The 21,170-nt window shown below is 44.4% G+C and overlaps 1 protein-coding gene across 2 annotated transcripts in view; it reads right to left on the bottom strand.

Annotated features, from left to right (window-relative positions):
- Positions 1–21,170, bottom strand: part of GREB1 (growth regulating estrogen receptor binding 1) — a 147,461-nt gene that overhangs the window by 102,817 nt on the left and 23,474 nt on the right. For both annotated transcript variants that reach the window (XM_088444594.1, XM_088444595.1), the window contains exons 5-16: positions 21,036–21,170; positions 18,079–18,198; positions 16,794–16,919; positions 15,358–15,495; positions 13,526–13,711; positions 12,379–12,729; positions 10,887–11,015; positions 8,720–8,827; positions 5,857–6,054; positions 3,628–3,808; positions 1,842–2,034; positions 189–325 (exon numbers count right to left, since the gene is read on the bottom strand). In XM_088444594.1, coding sequence (XP_088300720.1) covers positions 189–325; positions 1,842–2,034; positions 3,628–3,808; positions 5,857–6,054; positions 8,720–8,827; positions 10,887–11,015; positions 12,379–12,729; positions 13,526–13,711; positions 15,358–15,495; positions 16,794–16,919; positions 18,079–18,198; positions 21,036–21,170 — 2,002 coding nt within the window. The remainder of the gene's footprint in view (positions 1–188; positions 326–1,841; positions 2,035–3,627; positions 3,809–5,856; positions 6,055–8,719; positions 8,828–10,886; positions 11,016–12,378; positions 12,730–13,525; positions 13,712–15,357; positions 15,496–16,793; positions 16,920–18,078; positions 18,199–21,035) is intronic.

Below are 21,170 nucleotides of genomic sequence, written 5' to 3'. Positions count from 1 at the left end.
CTCCTACTTTAGAAAAAACCCTCTATGTATCTTTAATAAAAATACATTAGTTATAATTACAGCTTAAACCATTGGACCATTACAAAATCAAGTTTAATATCTCTATGCTCTTTGAAAGCTGATATACATAAAAAGTACTATTGCTGTAGCACAAATATTGGTTTTAACATGAGAGCAGATTCTCCGACCTTTTTCCTATGGCTAGCACAATGGCTTCAAACGAGCTGTCGTGACGCAGAAGCGGAAGACTGTGCCCGGACAGTGTGGACTCGATGTACTGCGACAGGCCAAAGTATTTTCTGTTTCCATGGTACACCTCCATTCCCTGCAGGAACCAAACCAGAGCATACCGTGTATCTGAGATCCCTCACACCCAGGGGTATAGTAGTTACTAAAGTGCGTGTTTTTAGAAGTGGAGATGTTGCCCATAGCAACCAATCAGATTCTACTTATCATTTGTCTAGCACCTTCTAGAAGACAATAGCTAAAATCTGATTAGTTGCTATGGGCAACATCTCCACTTCTAAAAACCAGCACTCCAGTAAATATTCCCACCAGGACACAAGCACACATGCTCTCATAGATCGGGAGTCTTGTTGGTCTCCTTTGCATACACAAAGCTATACCATCACATTGCTTAAAATTTCTCTTAAATACAGTATATCTAAGTATCATAAGTCCCAACATGACCCTCTCCAGGAGGGACACAATGCTCTGGTCCTGGACTTCCCTGGTAATATATGATTGGTGGCGGCTCCAGAGGCGGGGCTGCAGTAGAGTCCAATATTCAAATAGGGGAGTCACACCAACTGCCAGTGAGTCCCAGCCAGTAATGTTTGGCAGTGTGTGAAATGACAGTTGGTGAGGCTCCCCTATTTGACTTTTGAACTGCGCTGCAGCCGCACCTCTTACCAGGGAAGTCCAGGACCAGAGCATTGTGTCCATCCTGGAGAGGGTCATGTTGGGAGTTATGAAGTATGTGTCCTGTGCACTGCCCACTGTAGCCCCATTTGCCTATGACATCACCTGCACCTCAGCGGATCTTAATGCCCTATAGTTTTGCAGGGCCCGCTTGCCCCGTACAGTACCCAGGCTGCCCTGGCCACGTATGGTAGAGGCCGGCTCACCGGGTGAAAGGCTTCCTTTACTATGGAAAGCTTGGACGTCACTACATGCCCTGACATATTTGCAGCCTTTTAAAGGTCAAAGGTTAGCTTTAATACTTGGTTTTTATTAAGTTGCTGGAGGCCTGGGGTGCTCAGCTGGCTTCTCTCTGCACACTGTGCGGCCTCAGACAATTTAATTAAAGACATTTTAAAATAATGAAAACACATATAGTCAGGAAATAAGGTAAAAAAGAAGAAAAATACTAGTGTAGAACTGGGAATGACATGGACACAAATAAATTCCTTGCTCTATCTGCCACTGAGCTCCCCCGGCGGGTGTGCTGCCGAGAATCTTATATAATCAGGAGACAGGTTGGTCTAATGGCTCCGTCTCTGCTGTCAGCGAGATACAGTGCATTTATGCTAATTGGTGCAGAGGGCATTTACTTTGCACAGGAAAAGTGACCTAGCCCCTAGCAGCCAATCAGCTTGTAACTGACGTGTGTTTCAAATGCAGTTAATAAACAATGAAAGCAAATGGCTGGTGGCTACAGGTAACAGAATCCGTCTTTATAATATATGTTTCTATAACATCATGTTGAGGCTGCCCAAATCTCTAGATGGGTCCCAGGAGACACATATTTGTTCTCATAGGATTCGGGTTTGCCCCCAGTCTCCCCACGTTAGCACGGAGCGGTCGTACGGCGCTGCGTGACTGCAGTATACAATACCTACATGACTGTATGACGAAGGCCAGTGGATCTCATTGTAGGGGCTGATGCGAGTGCTCTGGGTCTGCAGGGCGTAGGGGCAGGAGGTCACGTGAAGAACCAAAATATTGGGAGAGTCCTTTACCTCCCTGCAGTTCAACAGCCTATCCACCATCCCCATGGAGGCCTCGTGCTGCGGATATGAACTGTAGACGGAGCTTCCATGGAAAATAAAATAAGAGACACAGACATGATGATTATTGATTGCAAGAAACTTGGGAGCACGTATACACTATAAATGAATCCGGATGGGGTGATGCAGGGAAATAATGATAAAGCCTAGCGTGCCGGTGTCACTATGATGGGGAACGTGCCTCAGGCCCTGGAAGGCTACTTAGTGATGACAGCTCAGGCAGTGAAGTGGCTACAGGATAAGTCATTCTTTTTTATGACCAATGTCTGTATGACTCAAAACAGAATCCTTTTTATGTAAAAATAGACGCAAAGAGCATATGTGCAAATGGTTTTATAGGTCTGTCAGTTACAGTCTGTGTGGAACGTTTAATCTTTTTACAACAAAATCATAATGGTGCATACACACGGTCAGATTTGTCAGATCTGTCAGATGAACGATTGAATGATTTGAACAATTTGAACGATTTTACCAAAGATTTGAACAATTGAACGATTTTTGACTGCATTAAAATTAATGGAATCGTCCAAGTCTGACTGCAAACACATCAGTTGTCAGATATCGTTATCTGACCATCGGGAACGCGCATCGTTCATCGTTCAGGTATGTCAGATTTTCCTTCAGATATGAATGATTGAACGATTTTTATCGTTCAGATCTGAAGAAAAATCTGACCATGTGTATGCACCAATAAGGCTTCATCAGGGTTTTTCCATTTTCTATATTTCATCATTTTGTACTAATTTTGTTACGCCTAATGATTTTTTTACCGACATTATTAAACACTACACCACAGTTTTCCAAAAGTGCAATAGCTCATAGAAAGACAAGAGGTCCATCCCTGTAAGTATAAAGTAACAGCCCCCAGTCCTAACATCGGTGATATTACACGTTTATATACTGTAGTTCTGCTCTGTCAGAGGAATCTCAGGTTTGCTCATAGTAACTAGGTGTCAGTAAATGTACAGACAACTGGCACTACTGGGCTTAAATCACACCAAGCATCCAAACCCGAATGCAAGCAATCAAAGGAATTTATCAAATAATTATTTAAATGTAAAAATAATTAGATTTGATCAAAATCTACACCATGTGGCAGAAGTACTAAGCCTAGGAAAGACATAAAGTGGAAAGAGATAAAGTGGAAAGAGATAAAGTACCAATCAATCAGCTCCTAACTGTCATTTTTCAAACAAAGCCTGTAACATGGCAGTTAGGAACTGATTGGTTGGTACTTTATTTCTCTCCACTTAGTACATCTACCCCAATGAAAAAAAACATGTTAGCTGATTGCTATGGGTTACAGCATATTTGCATTTTGTTAATGAAGAAAAAAAAAAACCTAGTTTGTGAAATACAGTTTTTACTGCACATTATTATTACTATTATTATTGTTGTTGTTAATTTATATATCGCCACTAGAGTTCCATAGAACCGTACATGGGTGTGCAACCTTTAACAATTTCCATGGGTACAGAGTAAAGCAGACAAGCACCTAGCTTTGCAATTAGGCATGATAATGTAGAGAATACAAAGGAAAGATGGCCTAGCTCGCAAGGGCTTACACTCTAAAGGGATATGGGCAGACACAAAGAGGGCTTTACAAATAAAGACTAACCTGGTGAGATCCCAGTGAGCATGGTCATGAACCAGGACAAACAGCGTGTGCGGGTTCTGTGCAGCTTTTTGCAGAAACATCTTGAATTTCCTCGGAGAGTCGGCATCTAGTTTCATGACGTATTGCTCCATGTACTGTTTCGTGATCTGATTCTTCTCTAGGCCGAGTTCCAGGAGAACCCCTACGTGTATATGACAACACAAATCGGTCATTTATCACCCATTATTACAGTATATCTAGGAAAACGTACAGGCCACAGCTTACAGACCTGGTCGCAGGTTCCTTTTTGTGCCATAAACAATGCAGTCTTGTGAGTGGGTTAGCGTAGCCGTTACACAGATGTGAATTAGAGGGGACTCCTAACTTTACATGGTAATGATAAAAGTACAATAAATCTATAGTGCCATAGGGGATGCCAGCGACAGAAGAGGCAGACGAGCAGAAATGGTAAATCTTTGTTTGTAAACATCCCTTTTGGCATATTATTAGATCATAGGCCTTTTACATACTATGTATTAACGTTTATGTATATAGTGCCAGGATATTCCAAAATAATGCATAATACAGTCAGGTGCATAAATATTGGGACATTGACAGAATTTTCATGGCCTCTATTCACCACCACAATGGCTTTGAAATGAAACAAACAAGATGTGCTTTAACTGCAGACTTTCAGATTTAATTTGAGGGTAATTACATCCAAATCAGGTGAACAGTGTAGGAATTACAACAGTTTCTATATGTGCCTCCCACTTTTTAAGGGGCCAAAAGTAATGGGACAAACTAAACAATCCTGAAACTAACTTTCACTTTTTAATACTTTGTTGCAAATCCTTTGCAGCCAATTACAGCCTGAAGTCTGGAACGCATAGACATCACCAGACGCTGGGTTTCATCCCTGGTGATGCTTGGTCTTCAGTTCCTGCTTGTTCTTGGGGCATTTTCCCTTCAGTTTTGTCTTCATCAAGTGAAATGCATGCTCAATCAGATTCAGGTCAGGGGATTGACTTGGCCATTGCATAACAGTCCACTTTTTAGCCTTAAAAAACTCTTTGGTTGCTTTTGCAGTATGCTTCGGGTCATTGTCCACCTGCACTGTGAAGCGCCGTCCAATGAGTTCTGAAGCATCCGACTGAATATGAGCATATAATATTGCCCGAAACACTTCAGAATTCATTCTGCTGCTTTTGTCAGCAGTCACATCATCAATAAATACAAGGGAACAAGTTCCATTGGCAGCCATACATGCCCATGCCATGACACTACCACCACCATGCTTCACTGATGAGGTGGTATGTTTTGGATCATGAGCAGTTCCTTTCCTTCACCATACTCTTCTCTTCCCATCACTCTGGTACAAGTTGATCTTTGTCTCATCTGTCCATAGGATGTTGTTCCAGAACTGTAATGGCTTTTTTAGATGTTGTTTGGCAAACTCTAATCTGGTCTTCCTGTTTTTGTGGCTCACCAATGGTTTACATCTTGTGGTGAACCCTCTATATTCACTCTTGTGAAGTCTTCTCTTGATTGTTGACTTTGACACATATACACCTACCTCCTGGAGAGTGTTCTTGATTTGGCCAACTGTTGTGAAGGGGTTTTTCTTCACCAGGGAAATAATTCTTCTGCCATCCACCACAGTTGTTTTCCGTGGTCTTCCAGGTCTTTTGGTGTTGCTGAGCTCTCCGGTGCGTTCGTTCTTTTTAAGAATGTTCCAAACAGTTGATTTGGCCACACCTAATGTTTTTGCTATCTCTCTGATGGGTTTGTTTTCATTTTTCAGCCTAATGATGGCTTGCTTCACTGATAGTGACAGCTCTTTGGATCTCATATTGAGAGTCGACAGCAACTGATTCCAAATGCAAATGTCACACCTAGAATCAACTCAAGACCTTTTACCTGCGTAATTGATAATGAAATAACGAGGGAATAGCTCACACCTGTCCATGAAATAGCTTTTGAGTTGATAGTCCCATTACTTTTGGCCCCTTAAAAAGTGGGAGGCACATATAGAAACCGTTGTAATTCCTACACCGTTCACCTGATTTGGATGTAATTACCCTCAAATTAAATCTGAAAGTCTGCAGTTAAAGCACATCTTGTTTGTTTCATTTCAAAGCCATTGTGGTGGTGAATAGAGGCCAAAATATGAGAATTCTGTCAATGTCCCAATATTTATGCACCTGACTGTAAGTCCCTTTATAATATGAGAATATGACCATGCGATACCTGAACTCCACACGTGAGCCAGAGTCTGCTGGTAAGTGACCTCTGACGGGGGAACGCTGATGAGAAAATCCACTTTCTCAAAAGACCCCAGGTCGAGGTTCTGGGTGCTGGAGTCAGCAATAGAGCAAACATGAGACAAGAGCTTCTGTGCCACGGCCAGCTGTGACGGGTGGATCTGGTGCCAGTCAGCATTGTAACCTGCATGTAAAGAGAACACGGACCTGTGTGAGATTTTCATACACTTGTCTTGTGTACTAACTTTGTATAATATAATGCACTCATGGCAAAATCAGTCAGGATAAAGGGCCGGATTCTGATCAGATGCAAGTACAAACGTCGGCACATTTCCGCACACTGCACTTGCATCAAAAATGTAATGTACAGTAGCTCGGAATTAGTCGGAACTCAAGCGGACTTAGGGCCTGATTCTGTACAAATCGGAATCGCGATCGGAGCTGCAAATTCGCACGGAACGCGGCGGTGAAAATATGCTAATGCCTTCCAAAGCTCAGCCGGCATAAAGACGCCCACTACTGCTTTCTCACATCCGTTCAATCTTGCTGTTCTGTGTAAACATCGGTACCATCAACGCACATCGCACAGGTACGCAGCATTTACACCAAGTTTGACCAGCCGCAGAAACGGCAAGTCTCCTCGCACGCAGGGAGCTCTCAAGCTGAGTATGCATTTGCAGTGGCTAATATAAGCACGCCTGCGTTTTTTTCGACCACTCTCCCGTTATCCAGCCCCAACGCTCACAGCCTGTCACTCTGGTATGGATTTCTCTGTGCGTGCGCAATAGCAGCACATTCACAGTGCGGCTTATAGGCATGTGCAATGGCTAACAATCGCTCGATCTACGTACGCAGTTGCATTTGCGATCGCTGCTGGATTAGGAACCTTAGTCTTCCATGAAATGGGCGTTTATAATGCAGTCGTATGAAACAGATGAGTCTCGTGGGAGTGTCACAGGCTGCAGACGGATGAACAGTGATTGGTGTGATTCATACGCATGAATTGTACCAACTCACATTAGAAGGATGGATACTTAAATTAGCGTAAGGTAGTAAAATGTGCTTGCCGCAGACTTTCACGCTTACGCTCGCTTTGCTTCCCACTAAGAATCAGGCCCAAAGCGTGAAAATATCAAATCATACTATTATATTTATATGACATTAATTAATAAAAGAATTATTGAAATGAATAAACTATAGGCTGCAGAGGTCGACACAATCCTATTTCATCTTTATAGTGTGCTACTGCCACCTAGTGGTGTAACAAGGAAATGTGGTGTTATGTTTGTACCATGGCAAAAAAGGAGAACTTTCATTTTGACATTCCATACTAGAATAGGAACTAAGGCCCTCATTCAGAGCCACTCGTAAGCGGCAGCTCGTTCGCTCCGAGCGATGTTTGTCAAACTGCGCATGTGTACGGATCGTTATACGCATGCGCGAACCAGTCAGTGCGGCCGAAATTCATGTGCTCGCAAAATAGCGAATGCCTGCTAATTTGAGTGACAGGATGAGGCGTATGTGGGTGGTAACAGGGGAAGGTGCTTGAAAACGGGGAGTGAAAATCAGAACGCAGACGTGCTTAAAGGTCAAAACGGGCATTTTATGGGTGTGCATATTTAAAACAGCAGCGTCACTGACCACATCACTGGGTTTTTTTTTAGCCAGAACTGCTCGCAAAATTGTGGTAGCAAAAACCAACCACAAGAATAGCGAGCAGTTCATACCCTGTTCGATGTACTCGATTAATCTAATAAATAGCGGACATGACGTCGGATACGAGCGGCCAGGGGGCGTAGTTTCCCAAAAAACGACCGCAAGTTTTGTTCGCTCGTTCAGACCTAGAGGAGTGAACAGACCGCAAACAGCGAACGGTTCATTTGAATAGCCACCCCTATTTTCTGGACGAGCGAGCGCAAATAGCGACCGGCTCTGAATCAGGGCCTAAGGGCCTTATTCAGCAGTGCGCATATGAGCACTGCTGAGCGCAGATTCCCGATGGTCGGGAATCTGCGCAGGCGCCGGACCCGTACTGTGTACAGTATGGGTCCTGCGTGATCGCACGCAGAGTGGCAGCAGACTGTCAGTGATTGACAGTCTGCTGCCAATTGTGGGCGGGATGGGGCGGCGACGGCCTCCATTTCCCAAAACTGAGGCGTGTCGCCGCCATTAGGGGGGGGAGGGAAGAGGCCAGGATCTCCGTCGACTGACGGAGATTTCCTGGCCTCTGTTGTAACTGCGGCGCCCGGCCAGCGGGTCGGCTAAGTGGCCCATGGGTCACTTATCCGGCCCGATGTTATCGCAGATTATCTGATGCAGCATCCCTGGACGCAGCTCGGATAAGTAATGCATGCAAGAGGCATGACGCCGCCTGCTGCATTAACATAATTGCAAAACTGCTTGCGTGTAGCCTTGCAATTCTGTCCTAAGCTGAATCATGCCGTAAGTACAAATATACAGTGTTCCTTTACTATGTAGCAAGTATTCTAATGCATAGATTAATTTGTAAATGGTAATCATTATTAATGGATGTATATCTTCCCATACACTGAGAATCCTACATTACTTTGTCCATGTCTATTTTTATGTAATGTGCCATATAAGAGAAAGTCATTATAATATATGCACAATGTATGTAGATACTGCTAATATGGTTGTACTTCTGGGAGATGAAACATGCTACATTTTAGCTTTGGGGTACAGCTGTCCTCCTTTGGGCCTATCATTTTGGAACAATACAGTAAATTCCCAGGATGAGCAGCGTAATCCTTATAATGGAGTATTTATCCCGTGGGCTAACAGAAGGAAACACATGATCACATCAGTCCCAGTGCCTCTTAATCACTTACTTGAGCATGCAGCGGGCCTGGATTTTACACTTGACTTTTTGGGCGTTGAAGAAATAACGCAATGGTTTTCTTGATAGTACTTGTCTAGGAGTATATCTATGTCGCCATCTGCCAAAACAGATCAGATATCTATTCATTTGTTAAAACTGAAAGACACAAATAAGTGGATATCATTCTCGCAGAGCACGGTGTGCAACTAGATTTCTAAAGGCTGGCAAGGCTAGCGCTGATGTGGCAATCCCTTCCTATTGTAAGACGCCTGGAAAGAGTAACAGCAGTGATTATGATGAAGTCTCTTCTAGCCAAGAATAAATTACGTCAGTTGTCAAGTATGCGTTTCTGCTGTTATAATGTAAGTCACTAACAGTTTTATGACTGGAATACAGAAACATGACGGAAACAATTAGGGTAATTAACAAACAATGCCAATGACATTAAACCAAAACACCCAATCAGGTATTTGCTTCAGTTTCTTACTTGCACTTAACAGATGAAAACTACTTGTTGATTGGTTGCAATGGATTAATGCAAATTTTCCATTAATTGCAATGCCAGTCAATAAACATGAATTCATCTATGAAAATGATTTAAGTCACAAAAGCACCTTTAGTCATCTATATTCTAAAAAAACCTAATTCCCTTAAAAAAAAAAAAAATTGCACAATTCTAAATCAGTAACTGAAAATCTATAATACTGAGTGAATGTTTCGATGAATGCCAAAAATGAATCCAAAAAATTAGACTCCTCAATGAAAGTGAAGGTTTGCAGATGAAAGTGTTATTCGAATTTGTTTTTATTTTTTCAGATAGAGAAAATATTAAAAAAAATGAATAACTGATCTAAAAATTACTGAATTTGGAAAAATTGTATAGGAAAAGACACGTTAAGGAAAATGCAATTAGTACATTTAAGTGAGTTATGCACTCTGTTTAGAAATGAATGAACAAAGGTGGGACTTTCACTATGCAGCAAGTTCCACAGCATTTTGAAACCGATATTCTTACAGGGGATCGAAAATGGGATGATGCTCAAAGCCGCTGAGTTTACTAAAAGTTAATTTTGACCTTCTAATCGCAACCTGTCATACATGTCCATTGGTTTCTAAATCCCAATCCCCCTGCAAATTGCTAAAAATTGAGCTGGGGGAGGGAATACACAAGGAATTTCCGGTAACCTGCATTAGGCTTTACCAGCCAGGGCTTGTGGCACTATAGCAGCCCCCATCACAGTGCCAACCAGCCCTAAGCCAGGCAGGAGACCCTAGGTAGGAAATCCAGTGATTAGTCAGACGGTTGGATTTCAAACCCAACGCTTATTAAATTGTCCTCAAAATAGAAAATAAAAACCAATAGCGCTACTAGTATACAGAAGTGAGCAAATATGGATGTTAAGCATAAATGTATTATAAGATGCATTGCAATTTAGGCAATAATTATAGTAATAAGAAATAAATCGGTAGGGTACAAATATCAGTTGCAGGTCCAAATACAGCACAAAAAGGGGCGAGAGTGGAGAGATAATTAAAGATGCCATTTACTCATGGTGGGTCAACAGGTGTGACACATAACCGTTACCTACATCAGGGGTAGGTGACCTGCGTGCCGCATGTTGTGTGGAACTACACATAACAGCATGCCTTGCCACAGTTTTAGCATACCCAAACAGCAAAACTGTGACAGTACATGCTGGGATGTGTAGTTCCACAGCAACTGGAGGGTCAGAGGTTGCCAACCCCTTAACTACGTCAGTGGAGCTCAAACTTGGTCCCCAAGACACACTAACAGTCCAGGTTTTCATAATATCCATGTTTAAGCACAGGTCACTTAATTAGTACCTTATTTTAATTTAAACATCTGTACTCAAGCATGGATATAATTAAGTTCTGGATTGTTAGTGTGTCTTGAGCACAGAGTTTGAGAAGCACCGGCCCACGGTTTAGTGATTAGGATATATCAGTGATCATACAGGGAGAATAAATGTAGCCAAAACAATTAAAATAACAGATAAATAGTATAATTGTGATTTTATCAAACTCCAATAATTAGGACAATCTAACGTATAGAAAGAAATATGACATTTACACTCTTATTATAGAACACGCTGTGATTATTACAGCGCTTTATCCTATGACATATTCTGCGGTATTGTAGGTGTAGTATGAAATACCTGGACATAGCGCGCTGAAGAACGCCCGCAAGGACTCCACCTTCCCGCTAACCAGTTCATAGTTCACCTCTTTCAGGTAATCAGCTGCAGAGTACATACTTTCAATTAACATCCGGGCTTGGTACTTTCCTACAGAAGCCAATACAAATGTACATATTAAAATAAGAATCCATTCATAATTGTTTTTTTCTTAAGTATGTAAACTAAGTCAAAATAGCTGACTGTGTAGGAGCCTTGCTTTGCACCTGGACTGTTCTTACATATTGCAATCCAACTAACTCGCCCCCACACGCACGTTTCTGTCGTGTACACACCGGCAATGGCATCAGAACTCGCCCCGTTCGCGGCCTTACCTCGTCCCATGGGGCTGTGAACAAAAATCCGCTAATCCGGCCAGACCGTAAGTGTGGCATATAGCTGCTGGTAATTGGATTGAGCCCTCTGTGTTATATATACAGTATACAGCAGTGGAATTAGTCATCATTCTTGGTCTGTACATTTATATTCCACTGAATTATGTTTTCATTTTTGCTAATAAGATGTAAGTGCAGCTGCATGAAGCAGCGTAAGCCGAAATTGCGGCCCAAATCCCAGGCGTAAAATACGCTCACTAAAAAAGCTGCAACTGCGAGCATATACAGATTGCCGACTATTATAGGATATGCGCAGGTCTGCACCAATAGCATACGCCCCTGGTGCAGGTCAGGCATACGTCACATACACTGATGAGAACTTGTTGCGAGCCCCGTAGCGACTGAACTTCAGTCGCTCAGTGGGGCACGTGCACGCTGGACGCGGCGCGTGCGCAGTGGGCAACTATCGGGCCGCTTGCGAGTGCACAGCGCTTGCGAGCGGCTATTAATCGGGCCCAAAGGCCCTGATTCAGAGCCACTCGCTGCTAGCGGGCGCTCGCTCTGAATGTGGGCGTTTTGTTTTTTTTGGTCTCCGGCCACTCGCAAAGCTGTGGGTGACCACCCACTTGTGCGAGCGGGCTGGAGACCGTCGCGATTATCGCAACCATCGGGCTGGAGACGAGAACCTGGGGTAGGGTCTAGCTGCCGGAAGCCCGAGTGGACTTCCTGCTCTAATAGAGCAGGAAGTCCACTGCTGACATCAGTAGTGATGTCAGTCAGCCCCCCTACAAACGCCAGGCGTTCCTAAGGGAATGCCTGCGTTTGTCTGGCCACACCCCCTACCCGCCCACAAAATGGGGGGAGCTGTCAATCAACATCGACAGCCGCCCCATCTTGTTGAGAGCCCCGTAGTGACTGAACTTCAGTCGCTCAGCAGGGCTCACGCACGCCGGACGTGGCACGTGCGCAGTGGGCAACCATCGGGCCGCTTGCGAGCGGCTCTGAATCAAGCCCAATGTCTTTAGGCTACAGACACCCATAGCGCCCAGATGAACTTTGTCAGTTACAAAATGGATATGAAAATGTAGTCTTTTTATGATAAAGTGCTTTAAAATCTGTATTAAAGTGTTGAAAACTACCTGTTATTACAATGCAGGAGTCTAGGCAGTTGTGTCTCGCTGTGCAGATTATTACCACGTAGTTGGTATTTGTCAGCTTTCCTTCCACCAGCAATTTGAACATCTCGGAGAGTCCCTCTGCTAACGAATAGCTGCACTCCATGATCTTAACACTTTCATTACAAGAACTGGCAGCCAAGCCCGCCAACCAGGGCAGCTGAGAGGCGGTCAGGGCGGTAATGGGGCTCGGTAGGTGGGGGAAAGCCTGGGACATGGTTTGCTGATACTGGCGAATCTCGGCAAGGTGTGTCTCCCTCCATGAACGCATGAAAATTTGTTCCAGATCTTCTATCAGAGGAACCTGATCTGGACCTAGAGGAAACCAAAAAACGTAATTTCATTTTACACTGTAGTCAGCAAAGTTGCTATGAAACTACTGTTTTTTTTGTCTCTCTGTACAAATCCAACAATACAAGTCTGCAAGTCTGTCACTCACACTCTGCCTGTTTAAACAGGGATAAGGCTTCTTCGTAACAAGACAAACTGTTACAAAGGGGTAAGTGGCTTTACTTGCTGATTACAGTTTATGGGCCTGATTCAGACCCGCTCGCGAGCGCTGAGTGCTCGCAAGCGGGTCAATGTTGGCCCAGTGCGCATGCGCACGTGGGAGGCGGCTCCGTCGTGCGCATGCGCGAGACCCGGATAGCGAAGGGCAAGCCGTCACTCCGGGTCTCGCTACAAAGGGGGCGTGCTGTCGATGGTGAGTGACAGCACGCCCCCTTTGGTAGGCGGGCGGGGGGCGTGGCTGCCCAGACGGAGGCGTTCCCATGGGAACGCCTACCGTCTGGGGCCGGCCCCACCGAAATCACAAGTGATGTCAGTGGGAGTGCCTTCGGCTCTGATAGAGCCGAAAGCACTCCAGGGCTTGCGGCAACGAGACACTACCACAAGGGTCTCGTCGCAAGCCCGATGGTCGCGATGGTCTTGACCATCGCGACCATCTTCCTGCCCGCTCGCTATAGCTGTGGGTGGTCACCCACAGCTATGCGAGCGGGCAGGAGGCCGTTACAAAAAAAAAATAGCCCAGCCCTGATTCAGAGCGAGCGCTCTGTCAGAGCGTCCGGCTCTGAATCAGGGCCTATGTCTTTGTATCATGGCGTCCACTTACCGAGCTGGACAAGGTAATACACTGTAAGCAGGAGTTGCATTTCCTCTGAGATTGGTTGAATGGTAGTGGGCCCATACTGTTCATAGGTCTTGGGCATGGACTGTGAGCTCTTATAGCAATTGTACAAGAGGGGGCTGACAATGACGTCATTCACATTACCGCAGAGATAAGGGAAGTTCCCGTGACCTGTAAAGTAAATGAGACTTTTTTTGTAATAGTAATGTGTCCTCATACAACTAGCCTCAATACATAATGTGGCGCAAGGCGATTAGCGCAATAAGTCGCACCAAGTGGTGTAGTCCACTTAGTCACACCGCAGATGCAGGAAAACGTCACTTACTCTGTATCAGAGACGCAGATGAAGCACAACGGAACTCGGCGTGAAAAAATCTGCACCGCTGCATGGTAGCACATTGTTAACAGATTCAGACTCATTCGCACACAAATGTACAAGTGTCGCATATCAAATGTGCAGTCCCGTTAAACCGTTTTGTTGCATCGCATTGCGACTAAGGCCCGTATTCAATTTGGAGCGAAAAGCCGGAATCGGCGAAAAATTTTCGTTGATGACGTCATTTCACCAGATGGAAAAGTAACGCCGTATTCAATTTCAAAGACTTTCCGCCTAGGCGGAAAGTCAATGCAATGTAATAGGCGGAAAAGTTTCACCAATGGATAGCAGGCGGAAAAAAGTGCAGAATTGGGGGTTTTGGGTACAACGTTGCGAGAACCCCCCCTGCAGCCTTCAGACAGTCCCCCAAAGGTAAACTGTGCCAAAAAAATTTTTTAAAACACTTAAGAACACCCCAAAAAATCACTTTCATATTGGGGGCAAAAAAAAAATGTTGGGGGACAAAGTTAAAAACTAGCGAACTAGACTCTATGGGGGTCCCCAAGTATGCCCCAGGTGTTTTTTTCATTGCAGGTACTTGCAGCAGGTGGATTTTTCACGATTTTTTAAACTTAACTTTAGCAACTTTAAAATATGCTGGCCCCCATTTTCACGTACCCCAAATTTGCTGGGTTCACTTATTTTCGGCATAAAAAACCCCTGAATACTATTCTGCACCACTTGTACAAAAAAGCAATTTAGCAGCTATTGAGCCCGTTTAAAAAAAACACCAAATACCTTCAGCAAGCCAAATCGGGGGGAGCCATAGGGAACCCCCATGTCAGAGCATCTTTAGCGTGGTGTCAGGCCGATTTCCCCAAATCTGACAGGACTTTCTGCTTGTTTCAGTTTCGCCGGGTCCCGTTTTCGCATACTTTCAAATTGAAAACGGGGATACGCGGGCACGCGAACGATACTTTTCCGCCTGCAAAACAGGCGAAGTAGGCGGAAAGTCCGGGAGGCGGAAAAGTATCACGGGTCCGCTCAAATTGAATACAGCTCTAAGTCGTATTTTCAAGCGAAAAAGACGCAAAAAAAAGATACTCGGCGCAAGCTGAGTCGCATGGTACATGGTGCACCAAGTAGGGTAGAAGACATATCTGTACATGTAATCCACACCTGTCCCTTTCTTGTCACATCTGCTCCAGGCATTACTGAACCAACAGCTCGATAGTATCCAATCAGAGCAGAGTGAAAAGATTTGGGGGTTGATGTAATAGCCTGCGAGATACAAGCAGGGACAAGATTCCGACAAGTCTGGCCGTATCTTTAAAGAGGAAATCATTTAGGGGGCAAAACGTTCCTTGTTTTGACTATTCAATGATTGCCGCTTTAAAAATACGGAATATAGCAGGCTATGACATGAAACTCCTTGGTGTTTGTTTTTTAACACTCTGAGTTGCAAGTAGATCTTCAGAGTCAGGACAAGTCAGATACATACCTTTAAAAATGACTGGCGTACTCATGACCGACTTCATTAAGTTGTCTGGTATACACACAGGTTCTCCAGTGGCCACCAGGGGAGAGGAGATCAGATTTCCAGGAGTGGATTGAGGAGCACACAGCTGACCTAAGGTATCTAAAAATAATGTATCATGTCTATTAAATGCGCTCTAACGATATATATTCTTTTATTTTCTCAATTCTATTTGTTGAATGCAAACATTAAAGGATGCATATATAAAAAATATTTTCTTTTTAGAAGACTTTGCCTAGTCTCTATTACAGTACTAGTCTGCCTTAACAGCTCATGATTTAGTAAAGAAGTCATTGGGGTAAATTTACTAAGATGGGAGTTCTATTTAAAAAGTGATGTTGCCCATAGCAACCAATCAGTTTCTACTCATTTATCTAGCACCTTCTAGAAGATAATACCTGGAATCTGATTGGTTGCTATTGGCAACATCACTTCTTAATAGAACTCCCATCTTAGTAAATTTACCCCATTGTTTGTTTCCTCTTACCCATAATCCCTTTCTCTTCTATCAGTAGCCTCCTGTCAATTTTATTCAAGTATGATAATCCTTTAACAATGCAATACCTTGAGGGTGTAACCTAATAGCAATGGATAAGTGGGTGAGTGTAACATCGTTGGGAGTGAGATATTAAATTTCGGTGGGTGTGTGGCCATGGTTACAAAGTACATGAAAATATAATAGAGATCATATAAGGAGAAGACAGATGCAACTCCTTAAGTCTTCCCCCATTCTTTATAAAATATATAGATTTAAAGCTCTACTGGGGCAACGATTGATGTGAACCACTGAAATATTCTATGTAAAGCGCATATGTCATAAGTGTGTGCTATATGAATAACTGTTAATAATAGATGGATAACATAAAACTAAGACTAGCAAGGATACAAACACATTCCCATATACTAGGCACAATTAGGCAAAATCGTGGTTAGAGCCTTCTTGCCTTCACTATCAGACTGTCCAAGAGACCACCAAATTACAGCGAGTCGTGTTGGATGCCCTATAGGACAGGACATTCTACAGGAGATCACATAAAAGCCACAAAGTGGGCGGGAACATGATGCAAATGGCATAATCAAGCCACACCCACCTCAATAAAGAGGTGCGGAAATGTGAATTACATATCGCTGCAACTTTGTGTTTACTGAGACGGGTGTAGTGCAGAATCCCACCATCCTGCCCCTCTTTCCTTCTCATTTCCTACCTGGCCTCTGTATCTATAGGAAGCAAGGTACAACGAGTGATGATAACAGTCCCTTTAATACAACCCACAACAGGACCAAAAAGCCACAAGATTTGTAAAATATCACATATTACACATATATACATATATACACAGAGAGCAGGCACAGGCAACCTGTTGTGGAACTGGAAGATAAGTGCCTGAGCGTATACTTACCAACTTTCCCACAGCTACTTGTGCTAAGAAAGTTGTTTTGTGGATAGCCGGCTTCTGTGGAGGAGGGAGACTCCGGAGACCAACCCTTGTGCCTTTTTTTGGGAGGGCCAGAATTAGTCACATTTCCTATAAATTAAAAAAAACATAATGAAACACTTGCAAAGGATGGCATTGGCCCAATTAACAGCCGCTGCACCCTTCCCACTAATGTGTGTGACCTCACACTATTTACTTGGCAACTGCACAAAGATATTGGAATCCACGCTCTGGTCACCATAGTAACAGCGGAGGTGAGTGGCACAACTACCATCAATCACCTCCACTATCACTGCATGGCTGCACCTGGCTCAGACAGCGCTATTAGTGTTCAGCTTTGAATGCCCCCAGACCTTCATATAGATTGGAGAACCCAATCGTGGCCTGCATACCCAACAATCCCTGGGCCTCTGGAGAGTGAACCCTGCCACACTTTAGTCCCCTCAATGTGCAGTGCTATGTACCATGTTAGCACTCTATAAATAAAGGATAATAATAGTAGTATTTCCTGTTTGTGGTGTGGATCTGTAGACCACAGGCAACCTATAGCTCTGTGGTGGAACTAGAATATATGAGACTGGGCATATACTTTCCCACAGTTACTTGTAATAAGAAAGTCATTTATTCTAGCAAGTCCTGGGTCCCAGGGCATGCTGCCACTTGTAATACTCCTAGCACAAGCATGCTCTGGTAACCACTGGATTTCATAGTTATACCAGCACTTGTAGTTCTACAAACGCCAGTATACCCAAACAGATGGCAAGTTTATATGTGGAACAGTGACTTAATGGCTGCCTCCAATATCTATATGGGAAGTGGACCAGTGACGCAGTGGCTGTCTCCAATGTCTGTATGTGTAATGGCTACCTTCATTGTCTGTAAGGGAAGTGGACCAGTGAGGTAATGACTGCCTCCAATGTCTATGCAGAAAGCGGCCCAGTGATGTAACGGTTGCCCCAATGTCTGTACAGGAAGTGGCCAGCGACGTAATGGCTGCCTCTAATGTCTATTATGAAAACAACCCATTGATGTAATGGCTGCCCCCAGTTTTTGTAGAGGAAGTGGGTTTTGATAAAATGGCTGCCTCCAATATCTGTTTGGGAAGTGGCAGAATTGCTTTATGGATTTGAGTGAAATTAGGTATTTTAATTACTTCATAGAAATACGGATAATTATTTTTTTTATATTATTATTAATAATTATTTGTTAAGCAGAAAGTAAAAAAAAAGAAAGCAAAGCAAAAGCATACCTAATACAGCGGGTCTGACTGGTAGCGATGGATTCACTTTTGCTGACTTCTGGGGGCAACTTGTGCCATTCATATGCTGATAAGACATCCCAATCTGTGCTTGTAGATATCCATGATCCCCTGAAAGATAAGATCATCACTGATGTATTGTTCTGTGGCGAATAACCTTACTATTCCCGCTCTCTCTTATACCGTGATAGTCCACTATGACCTTTCATTATCCAGTGCTGGCTCAGCAAAATCTGGGACCTGAGTTGAATAGAACTCTCAGGCATTTTCTCCCCCAACCCTTATCTACCCTGTTCCCCAAGTGCTGGACAAGGACAGATACCGGAAGGGGGGGGCAGTGCAACCACGCCCCCCCATAACACTCGTCAGCCCACTGTATACCAGTGCGGGGGCACATCAGGCAGGGAAAGGGTGGAGCAGCCTTCCTTCCTGCCTAATATGTCCCTATGCTGCTATAAAGCGGCAAGTGGTAGTGGGAATTGGAATTGCACTGATTGAGTCTAGACCCCCCCCCCTTCCTCTGGATCAGCAGCTGGTTCTGGAGTGGCGTCTGCCTTTTTCCTTATTACCGTGTACATTCTGGGGCTGATTCAGATTTGGGAGTAAAGCAAAAAAAAAAAAAGAGTAACTTTGCACCTGGGCAAAACCATGCTGCACTGCAGGTGGGGCAGATTTAAAATGTGCAGAGAGATTTAGATTTGGGAGGGAGGTGTCCAAACTGACATCTAAATTGCAGTGTAAAAATAAAGCTGTCCAGCATTTGTGGGCTACATGCAGAAGCAGCCACTTTTTACCCTGCATGCATGTATTTGCACCCACTGCAGTGCAGCATGGTCGGTCCAGGTGCAAAGTTACTCCATTTTTTTTTTGCTTGGCTGCTAACTCTGAATCAGCCCCTGTAATATCCCTTTTACACCGTAGGTAAAACCCGGGTTATTGAAGGGTTAACCCGGGCAGCTCCCTGGTGTAAAAGGGGAGAGGGTTGCATCGCCGGGTCGAGTGACCCGGCAATCCAACCCAGGTAAATAGCAGTATATCAACACGGGCGTAGCCCGTGAAACCCTGCTGTGAGAACAGCGCACTCCGGGTCACGATGACCTGGAGTGCGCTGCAAGCCGGCCGATTGGTCAGGCTTCAGTGGCGCTTGGAGATGACGTCATCTCCAAGCGTCCACTTTCACGCCGGGAAAGCCGGGTCTATGCAGACCCGACTCCGGTGTGAGCGGCGCCGGCTCGGGAATATCCCGAGTCGGCGCCGACTAAATTCCAGGTCTGATCCGGATAGGAACTCTGTTCCAACTCTGGGTCAGACCCGGAATTTTGGTGGAAAAGTGGTATCAGTGTAAGTGCCCCTTTTTTTTTTTTTTTGGAAACCTTAAAGAATTTGAAGACTGTCTCTCAAGAAACACAATGTTTATTTAAAAAAGTGCTTAAGCACAGTGCACAGCTGCTTGGTGATGTCCTGTCCTGTGATGTGTAAGGGGTGAGGCATAGATTAATCAGTAACACCAGTACCTCTATGAGATGCTTTTTATATTTTCCAGTTGCACCAATAATAACAGTAGTAATAATAACAGTCCTATATCCTCCTCTCCCTTATTCATTTAGGAAGCAAATTAGGCTAAATGTAGTATTTCAGAAGAGAAAAGTGTGTGGTTACGTTGGTGGAGGGAGGGGGGGTAAAGTAGTAGCAGGCAGGAATTTCAAATGATGTTTTCACTCTTTTCACCATATAAATTTCCAGTCAGAAATAAACTCAGCAAATCTAGATGAATAGTGAATTTCCAGGAGCAGCCAAAATGTGCGTCTATAATGCTGGATACACCCTGACAAATATATTGGCCGATCAATTGATCAGCCAATGAATCTGCTGCCCGTCGGCCAGTGTGTACCCGCGATATGTCGGTGAACGTCGGAGTTCACCGACATATCGCATTGGCTGTGCTGCACAGCCATGGACAGATATGTCTGCAGACGTATCTGTCCATCGGCAAGTGTGTACAGCGGCAGCCTCGAGGAGGGGGGCAAGACATGCCCCCGACCCGCCCACCAACCGCCAGGACCCGAGGGCACAAGCAGATGATGGGCGTTCAGTGTGTATGAACGACCATCATCTGCAGATATATCTGTCAGGTCTGTACCCAGCTTTAGAGCGTAGGGAGGGCAATAAGATGCATTTGTGCAAACAGGCTCCGCAGTGCACATTCAGAAACGACTTTTCCTGAGCAAAATGTTATTAGTGGTCAGAGTGACCCAAACACATACCGATATGTGCACATACATCTAACCTCCATGCACTACAAGTCGCGTTAAACGTACGGTGTGAGCGCTGTGCGACTCGGTAGCGCAGAGCATCTTTCCGTTCTACTTTTTACCTTCAAATGCGTTTTATTCGCAATGGGATGCACAGGCAGCTTCTGCTGAATAAAATGGTGTGTGGCATGCCTGTATTCTGTGTGCGACTGCGGCTGTATCTGCATGCGTGTATCTGCATGCTTTGTTACAGGGTCACAGACGCTGTATTTCGCATGTAGATACTCCCGCAGTCGCAGGGTGTATCTGCATGCGTGTATCTGCATACTTTGTTACAGGGTCACAGCCGCTGTATTTCGCATGCAGATACTCCCGCAGTCGCAGGGTGTATCTGCATGCGTGTATCTGCATACTTTGTTACAGGGTCACAGACGCTGTATTTCGCATGCAGATACACCCGCAGTCGCAGGGTGTATCTGCATTTGAATATCTGAACTTTGCAAATAAGACACATTTGAAGATAAAAAGTCACACGGAAAGACGCTCGGCGCTACCGAGTCACGCCACAGCATGGCTCGACTAAGTAAGATGTATGTGGACACATCTGTATATACAGTATTACAATAACACATCTATAGTATTCGTATTCATCATTTCTACATTAAGCTACTCCAAGGTGATAGGTCTGTCATTTACCTGCTAAAGGATTCCCACTTGTCATCTGTGTGGCGGGGTCACTCATCTTATTTACCGTGGTGGGAACAGAACTTTCCTGCTGGGCGATCCCGGAGCTCGAGCACATGCTGGAAGATGAATGCCGGCTTCTCACCT

Source organism: Taudactylus pleione, unplaced genomic scaffold (genome assembly GCF_031769625.1).
Source record: "Taudactylus pleione unplaced genomic scaffold, aTauple2 ptg000367l, whole genome shotgun sequence".
Lineage (NCBI taxonomy): Eukaryota > Metazoa > Chordata > Amphibia > Anura > Myobatrachidae > Taudactylus > Taudactylus pleione.
Note: the sequence above shows the minus strand (reverse complement) of the source record. Positions and strands in the feature narration are given on the sequence as shown.